The following is a 22,879-nucleotide window of genomic DNA, read 5'->3' on the forward strand; positions in this document are numbered from 1 at the left end:
TTTAATGAAGCGAAGAATAAATTATAAGAACATTTAAAATGTGGAAACGCTAACTTTGATGGAAATAGGGAGAATCGTATGTCATGGATAATACAAGAATGTCAAGTGGCGTGAAGTTGTTGGTCCTTATAAAGTGTGTGGGTTGGATGTATGTATACACCAGCCATGTACAGATGTTTGAAGAGTTGTTACATCCCTGATTTATGTCAAGCATATTAAACATGATGGGAATCTGAAAAATAAAATTCCAAAACAAGATCATAAGGGTATGATTACATTGTTTTTAATCAGCCCATGGAGATCTCTAAAGACACAGATACCTTTGCCCAGGGTTAATTGCTCAGCAATTCACCTTTTAAAGGACTGATTTTAGAGCACAGCATCTACTTCACTCTAGGTTAAGCATATTTATCAACATGAAAATCATGGCCAGTGATCGGTCTATAACTCTTCTACACATACTGGGAACCATAATCCGTTGATACCATTGCATTTATGTTCATCGTGTTTGCACTCAAAGAGCACATGTCCATGCTGCGCCTTGCAAAAAAGATGTAGGATGCTCTGCTTTTTTGGCCAAGTAACATTAAACAGAATGCTACCACCATGAGGCTACTAGGGGATGGACCACTTGTAGATCTTTGGCTTCTTGACAAGTGTAACTAATACATCAGTCTGGAAACCAAGGAATCACCTGCAGTAGACATTTCTACTTCATTAGGATTGTCAAGGTTTTAGTGTAAGGACTATAGTTTGAAGTCAGTGGATTTTCTGGATATTTCTATAGAATCTACAGGAAGTGAGCCAACGCTTGTTCCAATGCTGGAGCGCCTCAGAGACAGCTCAAGTGGCGATATCTGACGCAATTCACGACGAGACACCTTAAATGGAGTCCCTTTTTGCACATGTGGTGTTCTCTCTACTGTTTGTGAGTTGATTGACAGTTGACTGTAGGGTTTGAAAGATATTTCCTCAGGTTCTACTTGCTCCTCACCACTTGATATTCGCCTTCGAATGGGTATTATCGACAATGGAGCCGGTGCTGTTTCTGAACATTCTCCCAAAAGTCTGAATGGATTCAGCTGTATTTTCAAACCAGAATCCAGACTGACATTGTCTCTGTCTTTTGATCTGATATTGACTTTGCTACTTTCGGGATTATGTGTCCATTTAAAATCTTCTGAAAAAGGACTGATTTCCTCTTGCTTCTGTGTTCCATCAGCAGTGGCAGCATCTGAAACCAAACGAGACATTAGTAATTGTAATAACTCAAATCATTAAACAGACCAAGACAATATAACCATGGACATTTTTCAAATAAAGGTCATTTGTTCACAAATTCAGAAACAAGTCAAAATTTAAGTGCAGAAATAGAAAATAATTATTACAATCCACAACACATCGGATGACACCGTTTTTTCATTGCTCACTTTAAATTTGGTATCTGCATCATCAATATAACTGATAAAAGGGAGCAAAGAGGGAGGTACTCCCATACAGGGTTTTGGGACAGATATCAGGCAGCTGTGATGGTGGTATCTGCAGTTGCTAATTCCCAGATTTTAGATAATGGTTATCTATGAGACACTTTTTAACTTTTAGGGAGACCCTACAAAGCTACCTTCTGTCCCCCATCCTGTTCGCTCTAGTAGGCGAATCGCTGGGCCAACACATAAGGGACTCTCCTGGGATTGAGGGTATTCATTATATCGAGAAGTCATATAAACGCTCGCTATTTGCTGGAGACACCCTGTTATTGTCTGATCCTGAAACATCTCTTAGGGCAGTTCAGCAGGTGTTTTCGGAGTTTGCTGGAGCATCTTGGTTCAAAGTCAATCTAGAATATTTGGAGATTCTTATAGGCATTATAGTAAGTACCCCTTTAATAAAAGCGGAAGGAAAACTGAAACACCTTGGCATTTTTATCTTACAACTAAAGCATCAGGCTTATAGGAGGCTAATGTTGCAGGTCTAGTAGCGTTATTAACAGAAGAAATACAGACATGGAAAATGCTGGCCATCTCTTGGTTGGTGTAGCTCTACTCATTCAAGGTGAATGTCTTGCTCAGTCTTTGATACCTATTTCAAACCTTTCTCATTCTGCTCCCCAATTAAGTGCTTGAAGCTATACAAAGAGACATAATGCAATTTCTTTGGTGGGTTATGGCTCCTAGGGTGTTGCAGAAGATCATGTTTCTGCCACGTTAACATCCTTAAGTAGCAAGCAGCACAACTAAAAATTCTTAGTGAATGGGCAAATCTGCAGTCATATAAATCATGGAAGATCTTGGCAGCCAATGTCATAGGAGTTCCTCTCCGCCATACTATGTGGCTGGTCTCTAAAGATAGACTGCTGGCAGCTTATGAGCTTCCTACTATTGCCGCAACCATGTACCTGTAAAACAGACTGGCCGCAAGATCAAATCTGACATCTTTCCCAGGTGTGACAACTCCATTACATCAAAATCCGCATCCGGGAGTGCATGGGAAGTGCTAAGGCTGTTTGGCTGGGACCGCTGCGCAAGGATAAAAGTTGCATCGGATTGTTTTTCCTCGCTTTTGTTCCTCGTTTCATGCCGCGAGTGAAGCCGTCGGCAAGAGGAAGTGCGAGGTGTGTGGAAACACCTTAACCAATATTGTTTAGATCTTTAGTAAGATCTGCTGGACTTGTGCTGGACTTGTGTGCAACTTTTGCATTTTCTTTCTTTGTAGATACGTGCCAACTTTTTTTTTTTTCTCTCCCCCTAGCCCCGCCCTCCGACCCGCCCACTTGCAGATCGCGTCTTCCCTACATCATCTCCGGTGCCCGCGCATCTCGCGCGCGCCTCCGGAAGTGCATGGGAAGTGCTAAGGCTGTTTGGCTGTTCGGGTGAGCGGGAGGGCGTTTGTGGATTAATCTTGGATTGAATATAGGTTCTTCCTTTTATATTAGTACACTTGTAGAGTCCTCTATTGTATTCTAGGTAGAATCTTGCTATTTAAAATCCATAGCTATTCTGTGATCACTATAAAAATAATTAAAAAAAAAAGTGTGAGTTATTCTATCGGGCACTTATTTTGTCATCATATATGATGGCCTGTGGTCTGAGGAGCAGAAAATGCTCAGAAATGGCGATCCCCTCTAATCTTATTGACCAAACTAATAATGGGGCATCTTCCATGAGTACTGCCGATATGGATATTACAAGACATCCGGTTGATCTGAATATAGAATCAAAAAAGCGTGATGACTTGTCTCCAGGCACTACTATTGTATCGCAGCCTTGTAATAGTAATCTAGGTCTCGAAACTCTGGCTGATTTGGACTCCCGTATTAGGCTATCTATCGGTTTATTGACTCCACTAATAACAAAAAATCGTGATTCACATATGAATGCAGATAATTCTGATGTATATCTACCATCAAACTTACATCTGCCATTGTCACCTGCAAATGATATAGCTTTAGATAATGCCTCTCACTCGGAACTTCCTATAAGCCCTGATCTCCATGTTCCATACTAACAAAATATTGGGAGTGAACTTAATTCATCCCCTATTTCCAAAGACCAAGAACCATTCACTTTTCCAGTGATAATTCGGATATTGGATCTGTTGGACAAAGGACATGATGTCACTCACCTAGAATTAAGGGATATAAAATATTCTATGAATGAGATTATGTCCAAAGAAACAAGGATGGAAGGATTTATTCTTGCTTTGGAAGGGCTTAATGTAGGGGTAAAAAATCCCAATGAGGCCAAAGCTATCATTTGTCATGAACAAAGCACACAAACTGAAATCAATGACTCTTTTCTTCAAGGATTTGCCAATCAACCCTTTAAAGGATTCGACTTGCTCCTAGGAGAACTTGGATCTATCAGCTCTACAATAGCTGAACTTAAAAATAAAATTGAACCTCCAACCCCTAATATATTACCAGAGATAAGTGGGAATACTGCTGATAGCCCCTCAGTCCTAATTAAACTCATAGAAGAACGAAAACACAATGAAGGTATTGTCGATAGTGACATTGACTATATAGGCTACTCTTCTAGAAGATTTCGCAAAAATCAAAAGCGGTGTGTTAAACGTGCTGAAAAAAAACGGAGATCCGCCAATGAAAAAATCAAAAAATCAAAAAAAAAAATCTCTGCGATAACAGAAAGTGGGGGAGAAGATGTGATTGATGTGCAACAGCTTTCTGTAGAATGCCAAGCACACCTTGGGGCAAAGAATATGGAGGCGATAAAGACAATAGATACAATACAGCCTTCTACTTCAAACAATCATGTTAAAATGGTTAATGTTGAAGTACATTCAACTTGTGTAAACTCATTAACTATACCTGATACTCCAACTGATCCCGTTAAAACAACTGTAGATGAAATAGAAGTACAGACAACTCAAAAAATACTGCCGACCTACTTTAAAAGTGTATGTAGAAAACAGACATCAAAGAGAAATGGACAATCTCATAATTCTCCTATTGTATTGAACAAAGGTATTAAATCTTCTTCTGTTGTATTGCCTAAAATGGCCCCGTCTTTGTACTCTGAAATCTTAAAAAAACCTGTCTTTGATACAATTACGACAATGGGTAATGCAACAGTTATCCAAAATGGTGGAGGAAAGCTTACCACTATTCACAAACAGTTGCATATTGAGAGTTTACCCCATCAGTATTTGGGAGAAGGTAATAGTGACATTTATGATACGCATTAAAAAAATACTCAACTAATACCATGCATAAATAACGATGTAATCAATGTTTATGAGTCTACGATGAATATACAAAAAAGTGGAACCCCATCATGTGAGATGACTGGTGATATTAACGAAAAAACTAAGCAAATTTTGCCTTGTATAAATAAGGATGTAAAGAATGTGCATGATTTTATGCTTAATGCCGTAAAAGCTAGTATCCCACCATTTGAAATAACTAACCAGTTTTTGAAGTACCAAGATTGCGATGATGAAAATATTGCCCAGCCCAATTCGTATTGTCAATCATTTGTAAGTATTCCTTTATGCAGAGAACTTAATTCATCTGAACTTGCAGATAGGCATCATAATGAAACCCACATCAATTTGAAAAGTGTGTTGAATCTAGATGATCATATGGTAAAGTTAAATGGTTCAGAAAATGCTAATGAGGGTAAGATTACTGGACATTTGCCCTGCCACACTACGGTAAATAATAAGAAATGCATTAATATGTTGGGCCTGGAAGGTAAGCAAGAAATTCTAGGCGGTGCACGTATTAATAGAAGATATTTTTTGGATCTTCTATATACAATTCCATCATTGTGGATAATTGCGTCTAGTGATATTGATTGTATTTCTTTGGCTCCAACTAATAATTACCGTATGACATGTCATTTATTTTCTGAACATGTGCTGAAACTTATTTGGTCTTTTAGAAGGGAACTACAGGAAATGGGTTTCTTGCTATTCACATTTAATGATGAAAAATTGGCAGGAGAATTCTTGTTTGATAATCAAAAATCCGTTCTTTCTGAGCAAAATACAAATGGAGAATTGTCATCTAGCACAGGACATCAAAAAATGTGTATTTCCCAGTTATTAACGACTGCTCGAACAAATAGAGAAATGGCGTGGATTGAACCACTATTGAAAACGATATTTGAGGCAAGTCCTAACTTATTTACCCCATAAGTAAAGGATAAGACAGTACTTACAGTACTGTCATGGAACTCATGTGGATTTAAAAACATTGATACTTGGCTGCCCACTCTTGTTAAATTGCCATCAATTTTTATGTTTCAAGAAACAATGAAAATTGAACCACTTGCTATCCCTGATTACTGTTCTTATTGTTCTCCAGCTAGTAAAGGGGTTGAAGGAAGACCTTTTGGTGGATTAACAATTGCTGTCAGTAACTCCATCGCCGGCACTATAACTCTGGTATACTCATCCATACATGTTATAGCGGTCTTCTTGAATCTAAACAAACATGACAAAAGGATTATTTTAGTTATGAATGTATATTGTAATCATTTGAAGTATAAATTGTTGGAGATACTTGATGATATAGATTGTTGTTTTGACCAAGCGTCAACACTTTACCCCGAATACGACATTATTATGGGTGGTGATTTTAATTCAAATTGTATTGGAACACCAGTGTATTATAAAGATCACAAACAGGCAAATTCAAATAGCTTTAAGAGAGGAACTACATTTCGGAATTATTTTGATGACTGGGCTATGTCGTTTGTGAAGTTCGCTATGGATTCTAACAATTATACTTGGAAAAGGGGTGATACTACATCAATGATTGATTTCTTCTGCGTCTCTGATTTGTTGTTACCATGCATTGAATCTGTTATAATTGGGGACATTATTTATAGTGATCATGCCCCCATTACTCTTAACACTTCCATGGTCACGAATCAATGGCATGCTAATCAGTGCTTGCAAGCCTTAGAGACGAAAAGAGAAAATATATCAATTAGATGGAATCCTACCTTATGTAAGAGATTAGTGGAGAATGTTTCAAACCATCTAAAACATGAGGTCAATCCTTTAATGCCGGAATTATACTCTATAGAATGTTTAAATCAGATGATAAATGAGTGTATCAGAGAAACTCTTATAAAACTTGGAATAAAACAAGCTTCTATTGTGACAAATCACAAACATAGATTTAATTATAAGATTAAAATTCTGAAAAGAAATAAAAATCGTGATATACGAAAGCTAGAATTAGCGAAACTACCTGCTAAACTTTACTTACTAAAAAAGAAGAATATAATCCAAGAATACAAATTTAATGTAAAGGGAGTACATATAGAGCAATATAACAAAGAAAATTGCGAGATGATCAAAGCTATTTGCAGTAGAAATTCCCGAGATATCTGGGCTGCCCTAAAAAAAGGGGATACGGCGGATTTATGTAATGAATCTTTAATCAACGCTGAAACTTGGATAGCTTATGTTAAACAAAAATATGAATTACCAGAACGTTTTGCAACAAACCAAGATGAAGTAGAGTTATCATTTACTGATATACAATTTGTATGGACTACTTTTGATATTATGTGGGCCATTAAAAAACTATCTAATTCTCGTGCCCCTGGCCCCGATGGGATTCCATCTTGCGTATATAGGTCCGATCCAACTTTTTGGAGTACGATCCTAAAAATCTGTAACGCTCACCTGATTCTCGCAGAGGCGCCGGTCTTGACTGGGCGACTACTGTATCTTCAAAGGTGATGTGTAGCACCCGGTTGGCTCTTTGGGCTGGACCTCTGTGCACTGTATGCCTGACGTGTAGAGTAAGATGTCTTAGGTAAGTGAATGCCGAGCTCTCCATCTGCCTCGGGGCAGGGTGCTGTAACCAGTTTCTTCACTGGATAGGTAGCGCAGGCCTCTTGACTTCAGAGGACTGCTGTCCGTCGTTTACTGCACGAACGGTAAGTTTCGAGTCATTCAAATGTCTTTAAAGTCTTTAGTAATGATGTCTCTTGTTTTGCAGGGTTCCGGCGATGGCGGATGACGGGCTGAAGTGAGTTGAAGATGGAGCCCGTGTGATGAATAGAAGCGCCTGGAAGCACGTAAGTAAGCGCTTGTTGCCTGCTTCACTATGCGCTCTAACTGTCTTTTTATTTTGCAGGTACGAGTTCGGAGAGGCTGCAGGGTGCCGGAATACCCACTGGATTAGATGTGGAAAGGAGTAATGGCACGTGAGTATTAAAGTTCCCCAATGTCTTTAAACGTACCTTGTTTTGTCTTTCAGATGCGGGATGCAGCGCCGAAGGCCTCCGGAGCGTGCGAAGAGTTGGTAAGCCTTTGCCTTTCAGATGCCGGAATGCTAACCTGTTCTTTCTTGTCTTTATAGGTGTTGCTGAAGACTGGATTCAGGATGGTAAGCCTTTGCCTTTCAGATGCCGGAATGCTAACCTGTTCTTTCTTGTCTTTATAGGTGTTGCTGAAGACTGGATTCAGGATGGTAAGCCTTTTTCCTTAGGCCCAGGACCGGATGCAGAAGACACGATGAGCGTTCTGCTGCAGAGGTTGCAGAATAACGCAAAGCAAGATTCATCCACCGGGTGTGGTTTAAATAGCCTCCTGTAGTGCTTAGGTGTCTCCTTCCACAGCCACGCCTAAGTAAGAAAAGAGTTCCTGGTAAGAAAAGAGTTCCTGCCTTCCAGAAGAGTTCCAGTGTTCTGAATCTAGGGAGTGGCTCCAGCCCCACCCAACAGGAAAAGTAGTTCCAAACAGAAGAGGATCAGAGGCTCAACTGGCAGGCAAGTAAGCAGCATGGTCTGCTGAAGGTAAGTCCACCCAAGCATTATGAGCCCGGCGCTTCCAGCGCTGGGACTGGGCATATTTATGAGCCTGGTGCCACTGGCGCCAGGACTGGGTCCAAAAGGTCCCAATTGGGACTGGTTGGCACTCGGAACCTGGGTTATGGATCTGCTTCCAAGGGAGTTGGGAAAACCCTGACCTTTTGGAAGCAGAGATCATGACAGTACCCCCCCTCAAGGCCCCTCCCAAACCGGGCTTCTCCGGGGGTTTTGGCTTGTCAGGAAATGTTCGGTGAAATCTTTTGATTAGGCGAGGAGCGTGGACATATTCAGCAGGTTCCCAGGATCTCTCTTGGGGGCCGTAGCCTTTCCAGTCAATTAGGTAGAATAGTTTAGATTTGGAGATCTTGGAGTCCAGAATGCTTTTGACTTCAAACTCGAGTTCTCCATCCACTAGGATAGGTTTTGGAGATTTGGTTAGTCGGGTTTGAGGTTGCACGGGTTTTAATAGAGAGACGTGGAAGACCGGATGTATCTTCATGTGCGGGGGCAAGTCCAACTTGACCGCTACTGGGTTTACTATGGTAGTGATGGAATAGGGACCAAGGTATCCTGGGTTGAATGTGCGTGGCCCTTTTAGAGATAGATATTTGGTGGATAACCAGACTTGATCCCCTACTTGATAGTGAGGAGCTTCCTTCCGATGTTGATCTGCTCCTTTCTTGTATTGTTCTTTAGCCCTTTGAAGGTGAGAAACAGCTTCCTTAAAGGCTTGGGTGATTTTAGAATGCAGGTAGTCTACTGCTGGTGTTTCAAGATCTTGGAGGGGATCCAACTCCGAGGTTCGAGGGTGACTGCCGTACCAAAGAAAAAACGGGGTTTTCCCAGTTCCCGAATGGACAGAGTTATTGTAGGCATACTCGGCTATCCAAAGGGTATCTTTCCAAGTTTTTTCAGTTTGTTGCAGCATGCAGCGTAAATACTGTTCCAGAGTTTGATTGGTCCTCTCGGTTTGTCCGTCGGTCTGAGGGTGGTGACTGGTCGATAGTCTCACATCAATTTGAGCCGACCGACAGCAACTTCGCCAAAAATGAGAAATAAATTGACTACCTCGATCCGAAATTAGAACCGAAGGAAAACCGTGCAGTCGGACGATGTTTTCGAGAAATTCTCGGGCCAGAGTTGCTGCTGTTGGCAAGCCTTTGAGCGGAATGAAATGCGCCATCTTGGAGAATAAGTCCACGATTACTAGAATCGTATTGTATCCGGAGCATGGAGGTAGATCGGTGATGAAGTCCATAGAAAGCGTATGCCAAGGGCGAGGTGGGATGTCAATAGGGCGTAAGAGGCCTGCTGGTCTTTCCTTTTGACTCTTGTTTTGGGCGCATATTCCACAGGACATTATAAAGTCTCTGATATCTTTTTTCCAAGATGGCCACCAGAAGTAGCGCTTGATCTTTTCTGAGGTCTTGGCTATACCGGGATGACCTTCCATTAAAGAGTCGTGATAACAAGAGATTACTTTTTTCTGTAAATCTGTGCTGGGTAGGTATAATCGTTCTTGGAAATACAATAAGTTGTCCTTTACTGCAAAGTCCTTTCCCTGCAGATGCCAATTCTGTATGTCTGCTGGAGTTACAAGTTGCCTGGCTTTATCCTTAACTTCCTCTATGGATTCTGTGGCGATTACACCCAGAATTCTTTGTTCGGGAATGATTGGTACAGGTTTAGGGTTGACCAAGTGTTCTTCCACTCCCATCCGAGAAAGGGCATCGGCTTTACCGTTCTTTGTACCAGGTCGATAGGTAATTATGAAGTCAAACTCGGCAAAGAATAATGCCCAACGGAGTTGTCTAGAGGATTGGGCTTTTGCGGTCTTCAAATATTGCAGGTTTCGGTGATCCGTAATCACAGTAACGGTGTGTCGGGCCCCCAGCAGATAATGCCGCCAAGCCTTAAAGGCAGACTTGATAGCCAGAAGTTCCTTGTCAGTAATCGTGTAATTGATTTCAGGAGGCGAGAATTTGCGGGACCAAAATGCCACGGGATGCAACTGATTGGTTACCGGGTCCTTTTGTGATAGAACTGCCCCCATGGCAAGGCTTGAAGCATCAGTTTCCACGATGTAGGGGAGTTCGGGGCGAGGGTGTTTTAAGATTGGTGCAGAGATAAATTTAGTCTTCAAATCCTGGAAAGCTTGTTCCGCCTCGGTAGACCATTCAAAACGTTTGTTTTTCTTTAACAAGGCAGTGATGGGCTGGACTATTCGAGAGAATTCGGGGATAAACCTGCGGTAAAAGTTAGCGAAGCCTAACATGCTTTGCACACCTTTTACGGAGGATGGTGATGGCCATTTGAGAACTGCATCGACCTTCTTTGAATCCATACGCACTCTGCCAGGTGATAATATGAATCCCAAGAATTCAACTTCAGTCACGTTGAAAACACATTTTTCCAACTTAGCGAAAAGTTTGTGTTGACGCAATCTTTCGAGGACCATTTTCACGTGTTTCCGATGTTCAGATTCCGATGAAGAATAAACGAGGATGTCGTCAATGTAAACAACAACACATACATCTATGAGCTCTCTGAGGACATCGTTCATAAAATATTGAAAGGCGGCCGGGGCATTGCAAAGTCCGAAGGGCATGACCTGATATTCAAATAGCCCATACTTGGTGCGGAAGGCCGTCTTCCATTCATCGCCCTCTTTTACTCGTACCAAGTGGTAAGCTCCTCTAAGATCCAGCTTTGTATATATGCATGCTTTTCTGACTTGGTCCAGGAGTTCAGGGATCAAAGGTAACGGATATCTATTCTTAACGGTGATCTGGTTCAGGGAGCGATAATCGATACAAGTTCTAAGGTCTCCTTCCTTTTTTGGAACGAAGAACAAAGCTGAAGAAGCAGGGGACTTGGAAGGACGAATAAACCCATTTGCCAGGTATTGATCCAGGTATTGTCGAAGGTGAAGGTTCTCAGGCTCGGTGAGGGCATAAATTCTACTACAAGGAGGAGTAGATCCAGGTATCAGGTCTATCTGGCAGTCATAAGACCTATGAGGAGGTAGAGAGTTAGCCTGATCCTTCCGGAAAACATCTTGGTATTCTAGGTATTCGGGAGGTAACTGGGGAGTCTCTGAAGAAATTGCGGCCAGTGCAACACCAGGTGGAGGGTGACAAGTAGAGACACATTCTGGAAACTGGACCGTTCTTGCTCGCCAATCGATCAGAGGATTGTGTTTCTCTAACCAAGGTATTCCTAGAATAATCTGAAACTGAGGGGCCTTGATCACATCGAACACGATCTTCTCATGGTGGCCATCTTGACTTACTAGCGTCACCTCTTGAGTGGTATGCGTTACTGGCCCGGAGGCTATCTCCGTACCATCCACCGTAGTAATGACGTCCTTTACAGCCTTGGGACAAAGAGTTAGATTCATCCTCAAAACCATTTCATGATCCACATAATTGCCGATGGCACCGCTGTCGACGTAAGCTTCAATTGCATGTAATCGATCCGGATTATCAGGGCTAATGAGGACCATAGGTATCACGAAATGCGAGGTCACGGAACTGGTTTTCACGCTCGGCAAGAGGACCTCTATTCTTGTTGGGCGAGGTCGTTTCCCTGCTCAGAGTTTGTAACTTTGGTAACTGCAGCTCCTACTGCCTTCTTGGCAGGTTTCACCGGACAGTCTCGAAGAAAGTGCCCTGAGTTTCCGCAATATAGGCATAATTGCAACTGTTTCCTCCTTTCCCGCTCCCTTTGTGTTAGAGGACCTTTCAGACCCCCTATTTGCATGGGTTCCCCGGAGTCTACTCCTTTGGAAGGAGTTGGCGGTTTGGAAAATACTCGAGCATCAAACTTGGAACGATCGGCCTTCCTGTTCTGCAGCCTGTGATCTATTTGAACGACCAAGTCTATATAATCCGAACAGTCTTGTGGGGGATTCACTACTTGGGCTAAAACGTCTTTGAGCTCTCCACGTAGACCTCTATAAAACAGCGTAATCCTTTTGTCCTCAGGCCATTGAGTTTCCACTATTAGTCTATTGAAAGATGCAATATAAGCCAAAAGGTCTTCATTACCCTGTCGCAACGAAAGAAGCTCATTGTCCAAGGCCTGCCCCTGTGAATGTCTTGCGAACAGTTTTTCCATACTAAGCTGAAAGGCTTGAAAATCATGGAGAACCGGATCATCTTGATTAACTAGAGGGATCGACCAGTCTGCCGCATTGCCACTAAGGTACGAAAGTACAAAAGCTACTTTTGCTTGATCAGTTGGAAAGGCTGCTGGCCGGCATAAGAAGTGCAACCGGCACTGATTGATAAATACTGCAAACCTCTTTGAGTCACCAGAAAATCGTTCGGGCGGAGCCAGAGGTACATTCCCAGGTAGGTTGATCTGCACTGGATTCATAGAGGATGTTGAAGGAAGATTTGCCCCTTATGCGGGTAACGGGGTCTGTCTGGCTTGTGACTGTAGCACTTGTCTAGCAAGGTTGTCTGTTCTCTCCTTGGAAATAATTAGTTCCCTTCTTAGAGCATTTTTTTCCTGACGAGCTGCATGCACTTCTGCCCTTAGTTCCCCAAGTAACCGGGCTAGGGGGTCAGTAACCGAGGTTTCCATAGCGCCTCGGCGAGAGTTTTGCGGTAGGCTTTGCGTTCTGTAACGCTCACCTGATTCTCGCAGAGGCGCCGGTCTTGACTGGGCGACTACTGTATCTTCAATGGTGATGTGTAGCACCCGGTTGGCTCTTTGGGCTGGACCTCTGTGCACTGTATGCCTGACGTGTAGAGTAAGATGTCTTAGGTAAGTGAATGCCGAGCTCTCCATCTGCCTCGGGGCAGGGTGCTGTAACCAGTTTCTTCACTGGATAGGTAGCGCAGGCCTCTTGACTTCAGAGGACTGCTGTCCGTCGTTTACTGCACGAACGGTAAGTTTCGAGTCATTCAAATGTCTTTAAAGTCTTTAGTAATGATGTCTCTTGTTTTGCAGGGTTCCGGCGATGGCGGATGACGGGCTGAAGTGAGTTGAAGATGGAGCCCGTGTGATGAATAGAAGCGCCTGGAAGCACGTAAGTAAGCGCTTGTTGCCTGCTTCACTATGCGCTCTAACTGTCTTTTTATTTTGCAGGTACGAGTTCGGAGAGGCTGCAGGGTGCCGGAATACCCACTGGATTAGATGTGGAAAGGAGTAATGGCACGTGAGTATTAAAGTTCCCCAATGTCTTTAAACGCACCTTGTTTTGTCTTTCAGATGCGGGATGCAGCGCCGAAGGCCTCCGGAGCGTGCGAAGAGTTGGTAAGCCTTTGCCTTTCAGATGCCGGAATGCTAACCTGTTCTTTCTTGTCTTTATAGGTGTTGCTGAAGACTGGATTCAGGATGGTAAGCCTTTGCCTTTCAGATGCCGGAATGCTAACCTGTTCTTTCTTGTCTTTATAGGTGTTGCTGAAGACTGGATTCAGGATGGTAAGCCTTTTTCCTTAGGCCCAGGACCGGATGCAGAAGACACGATGAGCGTTCTGCTGCAGAGGTTGCAGAATAACGCAAAGCAAGATTCATCCACCGGGTGTGGTTTAAATAGCCTCCTGTAGTGCTTAGGTGTCTCCTTCCACAGCCACGCCTAAGTAAGAAAAGAGTTCCTGGTAAGAAAAGAGTTCCTGCCTTCCAGAAGAGTTCCAGTGTTCTGAATGTAGGGAGTGGCTCCAGCCCCACCCAACAGGAAAAGTAGTTCCAAACAGAAGAGGATCAGAGGCTCAACTGGCAGGCAAGTAAGCAGCATGGTCTGCTGAAGGTAAGTCCACCCAAGCATTATGAGCCCGGCGCTTCCAGCGCGGGGACTGGGCATATTTATGAGCCTGGTGCCACTGGCGCCAGGACTGGGTCCAAAAGGTCCCAATTGGGACTGGTTGGCACTCGGAACCTGGGTTATGGATCTGCTTCCAAGGGAGTTGGGAAAACCCTGACCTTTTGGAAGCAGAGATCATGACAAAATCAAGTTTGATAGTATCTTAGTGAGTGGCACTATCCCGTCTTCATGGGTTACTTCCATTCTTATTCCATTGTATAAAAAGGGTGACCCTCGAATGCCTGAGAATTATAGACCAATATCGCTAACAGATGCGGCGGCAAAAGTGTTCGCTATACTAGTTATCTATGAGCTTGACAAACATCTAGCAACTTATAAGATATATTCAAAATGCCAAGTGGGATTTAGACGTCAAATGGGAACAACACTAAATGCAACTATAATGAAACATCTGATTGCCGGAGCGAATAATAATGAACTGAGCACAATTTACATTGCATCCATTGATATGTCTTCTGCGTTCGACACTGTTGTGCGCAATGTTTTATGGACCAAAATGCGTAAGTCTGGAATTCCGGAATATTTGATCTATTGGATCAAGATCTAAGAAGATACCAATAGATCTTGTAGAATTCGTCTAACTCAGGGCGGTTCTTTAACTGAACCAGTGCAACTTCATCTTGGTTTAAAACAGGGCTGCAACTTTGCAGCCTTGCTGTTCAATCTTTATCTCTCTGACATAGATAAACTCTGGGAATCCACACTCACGATACCAGCAAGGTTTTGCTCACTAAGAATACACTGGTTAGCCTTTGCAGATGACCTCATCTTTTTCGATTTAACTCCTGCTGGTCTTCAGGCTAAGTTAAATATTTTCACAGATTTTGCGTATGAACATAATCTTCGACCTAACCCATCCAAGACATGTATAATGATTTTTAAATCAAATAAGAAACTCAAAAAGTTCAACTGGAATATCGGGGGGACTCGACTGTGTGAACTACAAGAATCGACTTATTTAGGATATCGCCTGGGCAGTGCGAATAGCATAAACTTATGGGTGGAATATATAAAGATGAAAGCCAGACCACTATTAAGCCAGATGAAATTTATCTTTCATAAGCTGTGTAAGTTTTCAATGACTCCGCTATTAGAGTTTCTTACATTGAAGGTTGAGCCTATTCTTCTATATGCCATGGATATTTGTGTCAGTAATTTGCATGGGCAACTTGATTCCATACAGGGTACTTTAGTGAAGAGAGCTTTATGTTTATCTATATCAATCCCGAACTGTGTCATTAGACATGAGTTGGGACTGATTTCCTTGTCCACTAGGTTTACCTGGCGGGCTCTCTCAAACTATTCCACAATTCTTAACTATCCTGATAATTCTTTATACCAGGATCTTTTTGAATTTACAAAGGGTTGCTCATCCAGTTCATTCACCAGCTACCTTGAAACCATGGCTAAAACTTTCAATAAATTGGGCACCGATAATGATGATTTGCTTATACGTCCTAACTATGTTAAACATAAATTGTTTGCGAACGACTGGTGTAAAACTCTAGATGAAATATCAACTTTGAGTACCTTTAAGGAATATGCAAAATTCCTTCACAAAAGAGATGATTGTTGTGATTATATAGCGTTGTTCCCGTGTAATAAAATCAGAATGTATTACATGAGATTTAGATTAAATCAATTTCATACCCTTGAACGAACAAAATTCTGGCGAACTGTAGGAACTAACCTAGGCGTCACTAAATGTCGCTTTTCGAGGTGTACTGAACAGAAGGAAACTCTTAGACATTTAATTTTAGAATGTCCACATTTTAGAGATATACGTACAAAGCATTTTCTACGTTTCATAAATATAAATTACGAAGATTGTATGATATCTCTTTGGACTCGATTGATGCAAGGAAATGAGAGAGCATTAATCTTTGCCTTGGTTGAGTTTTTGAAAGTAATTGAGAAAGAGATTTCGTTATTTCAGTGTTAAAATCTTGTTTTTATTGGGCTGTTCTCATATAGAAATTGTGTTAATCCTTTGTGCTATTTTTATAATTTTAATGAGATGTTCTGTATTCTGTTTGGTCTTTTAAATTTTTTATTTTTTTTTCCTCTTCTCTGTATTAATGTGCTATTTTGTAAAGGTTCTTTGAACTATAAACAAATAAAAAAAATAAAAAAAAAAAAAAAAAATCCGCAATTCATCCCAGTGTTCACAAACAGTTTTGGTGATTGCTCAGGGCAGGGTGTGGATTTGTAGCCCATATGGCCTAGAGAGAGGCTATAAAGTCTTTTGACAACTGTAAGAGAGACTAGAGCCTTTACAAGACTGAACACATGCATTATTTCCAATTTAGGGATTGGCTCTCTCACAAAGAGGTTAAGAATAAAATAATTAGTTCCTAATTTGTAAAACTGCGATGTTCTGCTCTATCCACTAGGTATCTGATTCCTAGGAGGTATGGGCTGCTGGCGATCCTTCAGTTACCCCGATGAAATAAAGATTTTGGTCAGGAGCTGTCGCCCATGACTGGGAAGGGTTAGAAACACTGCTGCATCCACCTGAAGTTGTGTTCAAAACAAAGATACATTCTATAGAATGAGCTACAGGTGGGTATGGGACCCTGACATGATGAAGCATTTCATATGGGTAGACTTGGGGCTCTCCTACAGGGGGTGCAGTGGTGCTGCCTACTTATTGGCATGCTCCAGATCGGTTAAATACTAGGAGCGGATTCTGGATGAAATAGCTGGGATTATCAAACTGTGCTTACCTAGGAACCAAACAGTCTGCCTTCTGAGAAAATCTACCCATTAACTTAAGTGTCTAGGTATCTTTTCACCAAGTGTATACTGGCAGCTAGATTCGTAATTGCAAGAAAATGGATAAGAACAGACATTTCTCATATAGCTGCCTGGTACTAAAAGGTGTGGATGGTCTGGATTAATGAGAAGATTTCTTATCCTCTGAAGGGGGATACAATCAACTTCTGCTGCCTGTTTTTGGAATTTATTTAATGTTCATAACAAATTATACATGCCCAAAAAGATTGCAACCTTTAGGATGTTTGAATGTCCGATTCTGAAGGTGGTGGCATTAAACATGTTTTACAATGATCTAAGGATGCTCACTTTTCCAAATCTGTACGGTTTTAGGGTTGTAGGCTTGTGTCGCACCTGCACGGTTTTAGGCTGTAGGTGTGTGTAACCTCGCATTAGCTATTAAGAAGTGGATCGTTTTATAAGGGTGATTCTTTTCCCTTCTTATTTCTGTTTATAAGTGTTCTCAAGTGCTTTTTAACCAAGTGTATTTTTATTGAAGTATTTAGCTCCGGTAAAGATGGATAAGACAGAAAATGTCCACTACTAGGCTCCATAACACTGGGCCTCATTACGAGGTTGGAGGTAGCCTTGTTGGTTTTACCGGCAAGGCTACCTCCAAACTCGCATCTGGGTCCGGCACCCGCGAATGGGCAATTATCCAGCCGGACCAGCTAATTGCCCTTTTGCGGGTGCCGGGCCCAGTACATCCCCATTCCCATTGAACCCCAAAGGGCTCAATGGGAATGGGGAGGGTGGTAGCACCTGTACCGTTAATAACGGTACCGGTGCTACCATCATTTCCTGCTCGCGGTTGCCGGTACGGCCACCAGGTCAGACCTGGTGGCTGCAAGGGCACCCGCGAGCAGAACTCCTAGTATGGCGGTACGGTAGCAACAGTGCCGGTAGCGATACTGGCACCATTGTTGCCTTACCGCCAGACTCGTAATGAGGCCCACTGTCAGCTGAAAGTTTAGTGGTTCCTCGGAAAGAAACAAAAAGTTGAATTGATTTCTCAGCCTAAGACCTTTGATATGCAGGCATCCCAGGAAGTCCAAAATCCCAGTGAAACAAGTTGTTCTATCAGAGCCTGTTAGTCCGTCTGCTCCCTCAGTGTCAAGAGGAAACCAGCTCTCTGAGGTTCTGGTGATGACCTGTAGGAAAAGACAGCAATTGAACCAACATTTGGAAGGGCATTGTAAAAGAGCCAACCATTAAAAATCTTAGTGTGGAACAAAAACTTAGCGATGGCTCTAGCCCCCTTGCTTTATACCTAGCTCCTGCCTCTGAAATCCTTGCATGTCCACCAGTGTAACGCTCACCTGGTTCCCACGGAGGCGCGGCGTCGAAGGCGCAGAACTCTGAAGATGGACAGGAAGGGCCCCTCTATTCTGGCTTCCCTGGCTCGTTGGATACCCTCTTTAGGGTTTGGAAGGATGAGCTCTCCATCCTGCTTCTGATGCAGGGGCGCGTTGAAACCCAGTTACTTCACTGGATTGAGGATTGATGGGAGTTCAGGTAAGCTTGACTGTTCAGGTAAGGCGCTGTAAAAGTTCTGTTCAAAAGTTCAAGCTTAATAATAATGTTTGTTGTCTAATTGCAGCAAGCGCTAATGCTTATGTCTTTTTCCCCTTAGGGGCCGGGGTTCGGAGTGCCGGAGATATGGCGCCGACCCGAAGTGAAACAGTTCTGGATGAGCGCTCAGGTAATGTCTTTGCATTCGCTCATTCAATGTCTTTGTCTTTTTTCCCCATAGGGGCCGGGGTCCGGGCCAGGAAGCGGCAGGACCCGAAATGCAGTGGGAATAATCCAACAGGTAAGACTTAAAAGGAAACTGAGCTTTCCTTATTCCTTTTCTCCCTCTCACCTTTGTTCTTGTCTTTTTTCCTCTAGGCGCCGGGGCGTAGCTGAATCCGGAAGATCGCTGCTGAAGATGGAAGCGCCTTGCAAAGGTGAGTAAAATGCAGCGCTGCAGCGATCGAAACGAAATGGCTTTAAAATGATGTCTTCCTTTTCAGGGCCGTTGGAGAAATGACTCCGGGATGCAGATTTAGCAGGTAAGGGCTTTTCTTCTCCTATTCTCTTCCTTTCTCCCCTTGCAGGTGTTCCAGGGTGCTGGCAGGCGTGGCTGAAGTCAGGATGCAGGAGCTGACACGGTGAGCGTCCAGCTGCTAGGTGCAGAACAACGCGAAGCATGTGTGGCTGTTCGGGTGGGGTTTAAATAGCCTTGGAAGAAGTTCCTGGTATGTATCCTTCCACCAATCAGGTATGTATCCTTCCCCGACCACACCCGGGTGGTGAAGTAGTCCTACAGGTTAAGTAGTCCCATTCAGGCCTCAAGAGGGCCTGGATGAAGCAGCAAGGTCTGCATCAGGTAAGTGTGCACCCAAGCACTTAAACACATATCCTCTTCTATGAGCCTGGCGCCTAAGGCGCCAGGACTGAGTCCAAAGGGCCCCGACTTGGGCCCGCTGAGACTTCCCTGGGGAAAATGATGTCTGCCTCTGGGGTTGCTGGGCCCGGCCTGGCTCCTTAGAGGTAGGCATCATGACAGTACCCCCCCTCAAGGCCCCTCCCAAGGTCTTTTCCTCCGGGGGTTTTGGTTTGTGCGGGAATCTTCGATGGAATCTTTGAATTAATCGTGGTGCGTGAACATAGTTACTGGGTTCCCAAGATCTTTCCTGAGGTCCATATCCTTTCCAATCAACAAGATAGAAGAGTTTTGACTTAACTATCTTGGAATCTAAAATGTCTTTCACTTCGAATTCTAATTCTCCATCAATTTGGACAGGGCCTGGGGGCTCAGACAGTCTGGTTCCAGGTTGTACTGGTTTTAGAAGAGATGCGTGAAAAACGGGATGAATCCGCATGTTGGATGGTAAATCGAGTTTAAAGGCCACTGGGTTGATAATAGCTTTGATGGGGTAAGGCCCAATGAATCTGGGATTAAAAGTTCGCTGACCCTTGAGGGGTAGATGTTTAGTTGCTAGCCATACCTGATCTCCTACTTGGTAAGGAGGAGTTTTACTTCGGTGCAAATCAGCGTTTTCTTTATACTTTTTCTTGGCTTGCTGTAAGTGGGTTGTAGCTTCTTTGAAGGCTTGGGTTATTGTGGAATGTAGGTGATTTACTGCAGGCATCTCCAGGGTCAGAGGTGGATCTAGGTCAGAGGTCCGAGGATGGTGACCATACAGGGTATAAAAAGGAGTCTGACCGGTTCCAGAATGCACTGAATTGTTGTATGCATATTCTGCAATCCAAAGGATGTCCTTCCAATTCAACTCGGATTGGTGTAACATGCACCGCAGATATTGCTCGAGAGTCTGATTGGTTCTCTCGGTTTGTCCGTCGGTCTGGGGGTGGTGGCTGGTGGATAACCGCACGTCTATTTGTGCTAGTTGGCAACATTTCTTCCAAAAGTGGGAGATAAATTGACTTCCACGGTCTGAGACTAATATGGAAGGGAAACCATGTAACCGCACTATATTTTCCATAAATTCCTTGGCCAAGGTGGAAGCTGACGGCAATCCTTTTAAAGGGATAAAATGGGCCATTTTGGAGAATAGATCCACTATTACGAGAATCGTGTTGTAACCACAACAAGGAGGCAGGTCAGTTATAAAGTCCATTGACAAGGTGTGCCAAGGTGCTGGTGGAATGTCCAAAGGTTGAAGTAGGCCGGCTGGCCTTTTCTTTTGACTCTTATTTTGGGCACAGATTCCGCAAGACAACACAAATGACTTTATGTCTTTTCTCCAAGAAGGCCACCAGAAGTGGCGTTTGATCTTTTCTTCTGTTTTCGCGATACCGGGGTGTCCTTCCATTAATGATTCATGATGACGGGTAATGACAAGTTCCTGCAATTCTTTACTTGGCAGAAATAACCGCTCTTGGAAGTAGGGTAAATCATCCTTAACGGTGTAGTGAGGACCCTTTTGACTCCATTCCAGTAAGGTAGAAGAGTCAAAAAGCTGTTTTACTTGAGCTTGGATGTCCTCAATGGTTTGCAATGAAGTCAAGCCCAGAATTCTTTGTTCCGGTATGATTGGCACAGGTTCTAAACTCGAATTGGGTTCTTCCATGCCTATCCGGGATAAGGCATCTGCCTTACCATTCTTGCAGCCAGGGCGATAGGTAATTACAAAATCAAATTCCGCAAAGAATAAAGCCCATCGGAGTTGTCGCGAAGATTGAGCTTTGGCCGTCTTTAAATACTGCAAATTTCTGTGGTCCGTAATTACGGTGATGGTGTGTCTTGCACCGAGAAGATAGTGACGCCAAGCCTTGAAAGCTGATTTAATAGCCAGTAGTTCTTTGTCGGTAATTGCGTAATTGAGTTTAGGTGGAGAGAATTTTCTGGACCAAAAGGCTACAGGGTGTAGTTGGTTAGTTTCTGGGTCTCTTTGCGACAGGACAGCTCCCATGGCCGAACTGGATGCATCGGTTTCCACGATGTAAGGGAGATCTGGGCGTGGGTGCTTCAATACAGGTGCAGAGGTGAATTTGGTTTTCAGGTCCTGAAAGGCTTGTTCAGCCTCAAGAGTCCATTCAAAGCGTTTATTTTTCTTTAGGAGAGCTGTGATGGGTTGAACAGTTCGAGAAAATTCTGGGATGAACCTTCAATAGAAATTGGCAAAGCCAAGCATGCTTTGCACTCCCTTCACAGAGCTAGGAGGTGGCCATTTGAGAATGGCGTCCACTTTCCGCGAGTCCATTCGGATTCCTTGAGGTGTCAGGATGAATCCGAGAAACTCCACTTCTGTGGTATGAAAAACGCATTTTTCGAGCTTGGCAAATAATTTGTGTTGGCGCAATTTCTCAAGAACTGCCCTAACATGGTTTCTGTGATCAGATTCTGAGGAGGAATACACCAGGATGTCGTCAATATAAACGATGACACAAACATCGATAAGTTCCCGAAGAACATCATTCATGAAGTACTGAAAGGCGGCAGGTGCATTGCACAAACCGAAGGGCATTACTTGATATTCGAAGAGCCCAAATTTGGTGCGGAATGCAGTCTTCCACTCGTCGCCCTCTTTTATACGTACCAGGTGGTAAGCTCCTCGGAGATCTAGCTTGGTGTACACACGAGCATCTTTTACTTGGTCGATAAGCTCAGGTATCAGGGGCAAAGGGTAACGATTCTTAATCGTTATCTGATTTAGGGCGCGGTAGTCAATACAGGCCCTAAGGTCTCCTTCCTTTTTAGGTACGAAGAACAAAGCGGAAGAGACTGGTGACTTTGATGGGCGAATGAAACCATTGGCCAGGTATTGATCTAAATACTGGCGCAAATGCAGGTTCTCAGGTTCAGTAAGAGCATAAATCCTACTACAAGGTAGTTGTGCATTGGGTACCAAGTCGATTTGGCAATCGTAAGATCGATGGGGAGGTAAGGTGTTAGCCTGCTCTTTCTGAAAAACGTCTTGGAATTCTTGGTATTCAGATGGTAGCTGTACAGGGGTGGAAGTTACAGAGGCTAGACCCATAGCTGGATTCCTTGGGTAACAGGTTGGTTCACAATCAGGAAAAGTTATCTTCTTTGCTCGCCAGTCTATTCTCGGATTATGTGTTTCTAACCAAGGGATTCCAAGAAGTACTTGAAATTGTGGGGCCTTGATCACATCAAACACGATTGCTTCCCGATGTCCGTCCTGACCCACCAGAGTGATTTCAACTGTGGAATGCGTTACAGGCCCTGAGGCTATTTCGGTTCCATCAACTGTAGTAATTACATCTTGGGTTACTTTCGGGCGGAGAGGAAGCTTAATCCTGGAAGCCAATTCACGGTCTATGTAATTTCTAATAGCTCCACTGTCTATGTATGCTTTTATAGCATGCAACTGCTGAGGCTGTTTTGGGTTCACAAGCACCATTGGCATGACAAAATGCGAGGTCAAAGAGTTTGTTTTCAAGCTCGGCAAGCGGACCCCTACGCTTGTCGGGCTAGGTCGTTTCCCGAACCAGGTGTCAATAA

The 22,879-nt window shown here is 43.2% G+C and overlaps 1 protein-coding gene across 1 annotated transcript in view; it reads right to left on the reverse strand.

The window, feature by feature from the left end:
• Nucleotides 1-261: 261 nt before the first annotated feature.
• KIF27 (kinesin family member 27) overlaps nt 262-22,879 on the reverse strand; it is a 1,764,776-nt gene continuing 1,742,158 nt past the window's right edge. Inside the window, exon 18 of the mRNA XM_069625864.1 lies at nt 262-1,234. Coding sequence (XP_069481965.1) covers nt 747-1,234 — 488 coding nt within the window. The 3' untranslated portion in view covers nt 262-746. The remainder of the gene's footprint in view (nt 1,235-22,879) is intronic.

The sequence above is a fragment of the Ambystoma mexicanum genome, chromosome 6p (genome assembly GCF_040938575.1).
Source record: "Ambystoma mexicanum isolate Mex_15411 chromosome 6p, UKY_AmexF1_1, whole genome shotgun sequence".
NCBI lineage: Eukaryota > Metazoa > Chordata > Amphibia > Caudata > Ambystomatidae > Ambystoma > Ambystoma mexicanum.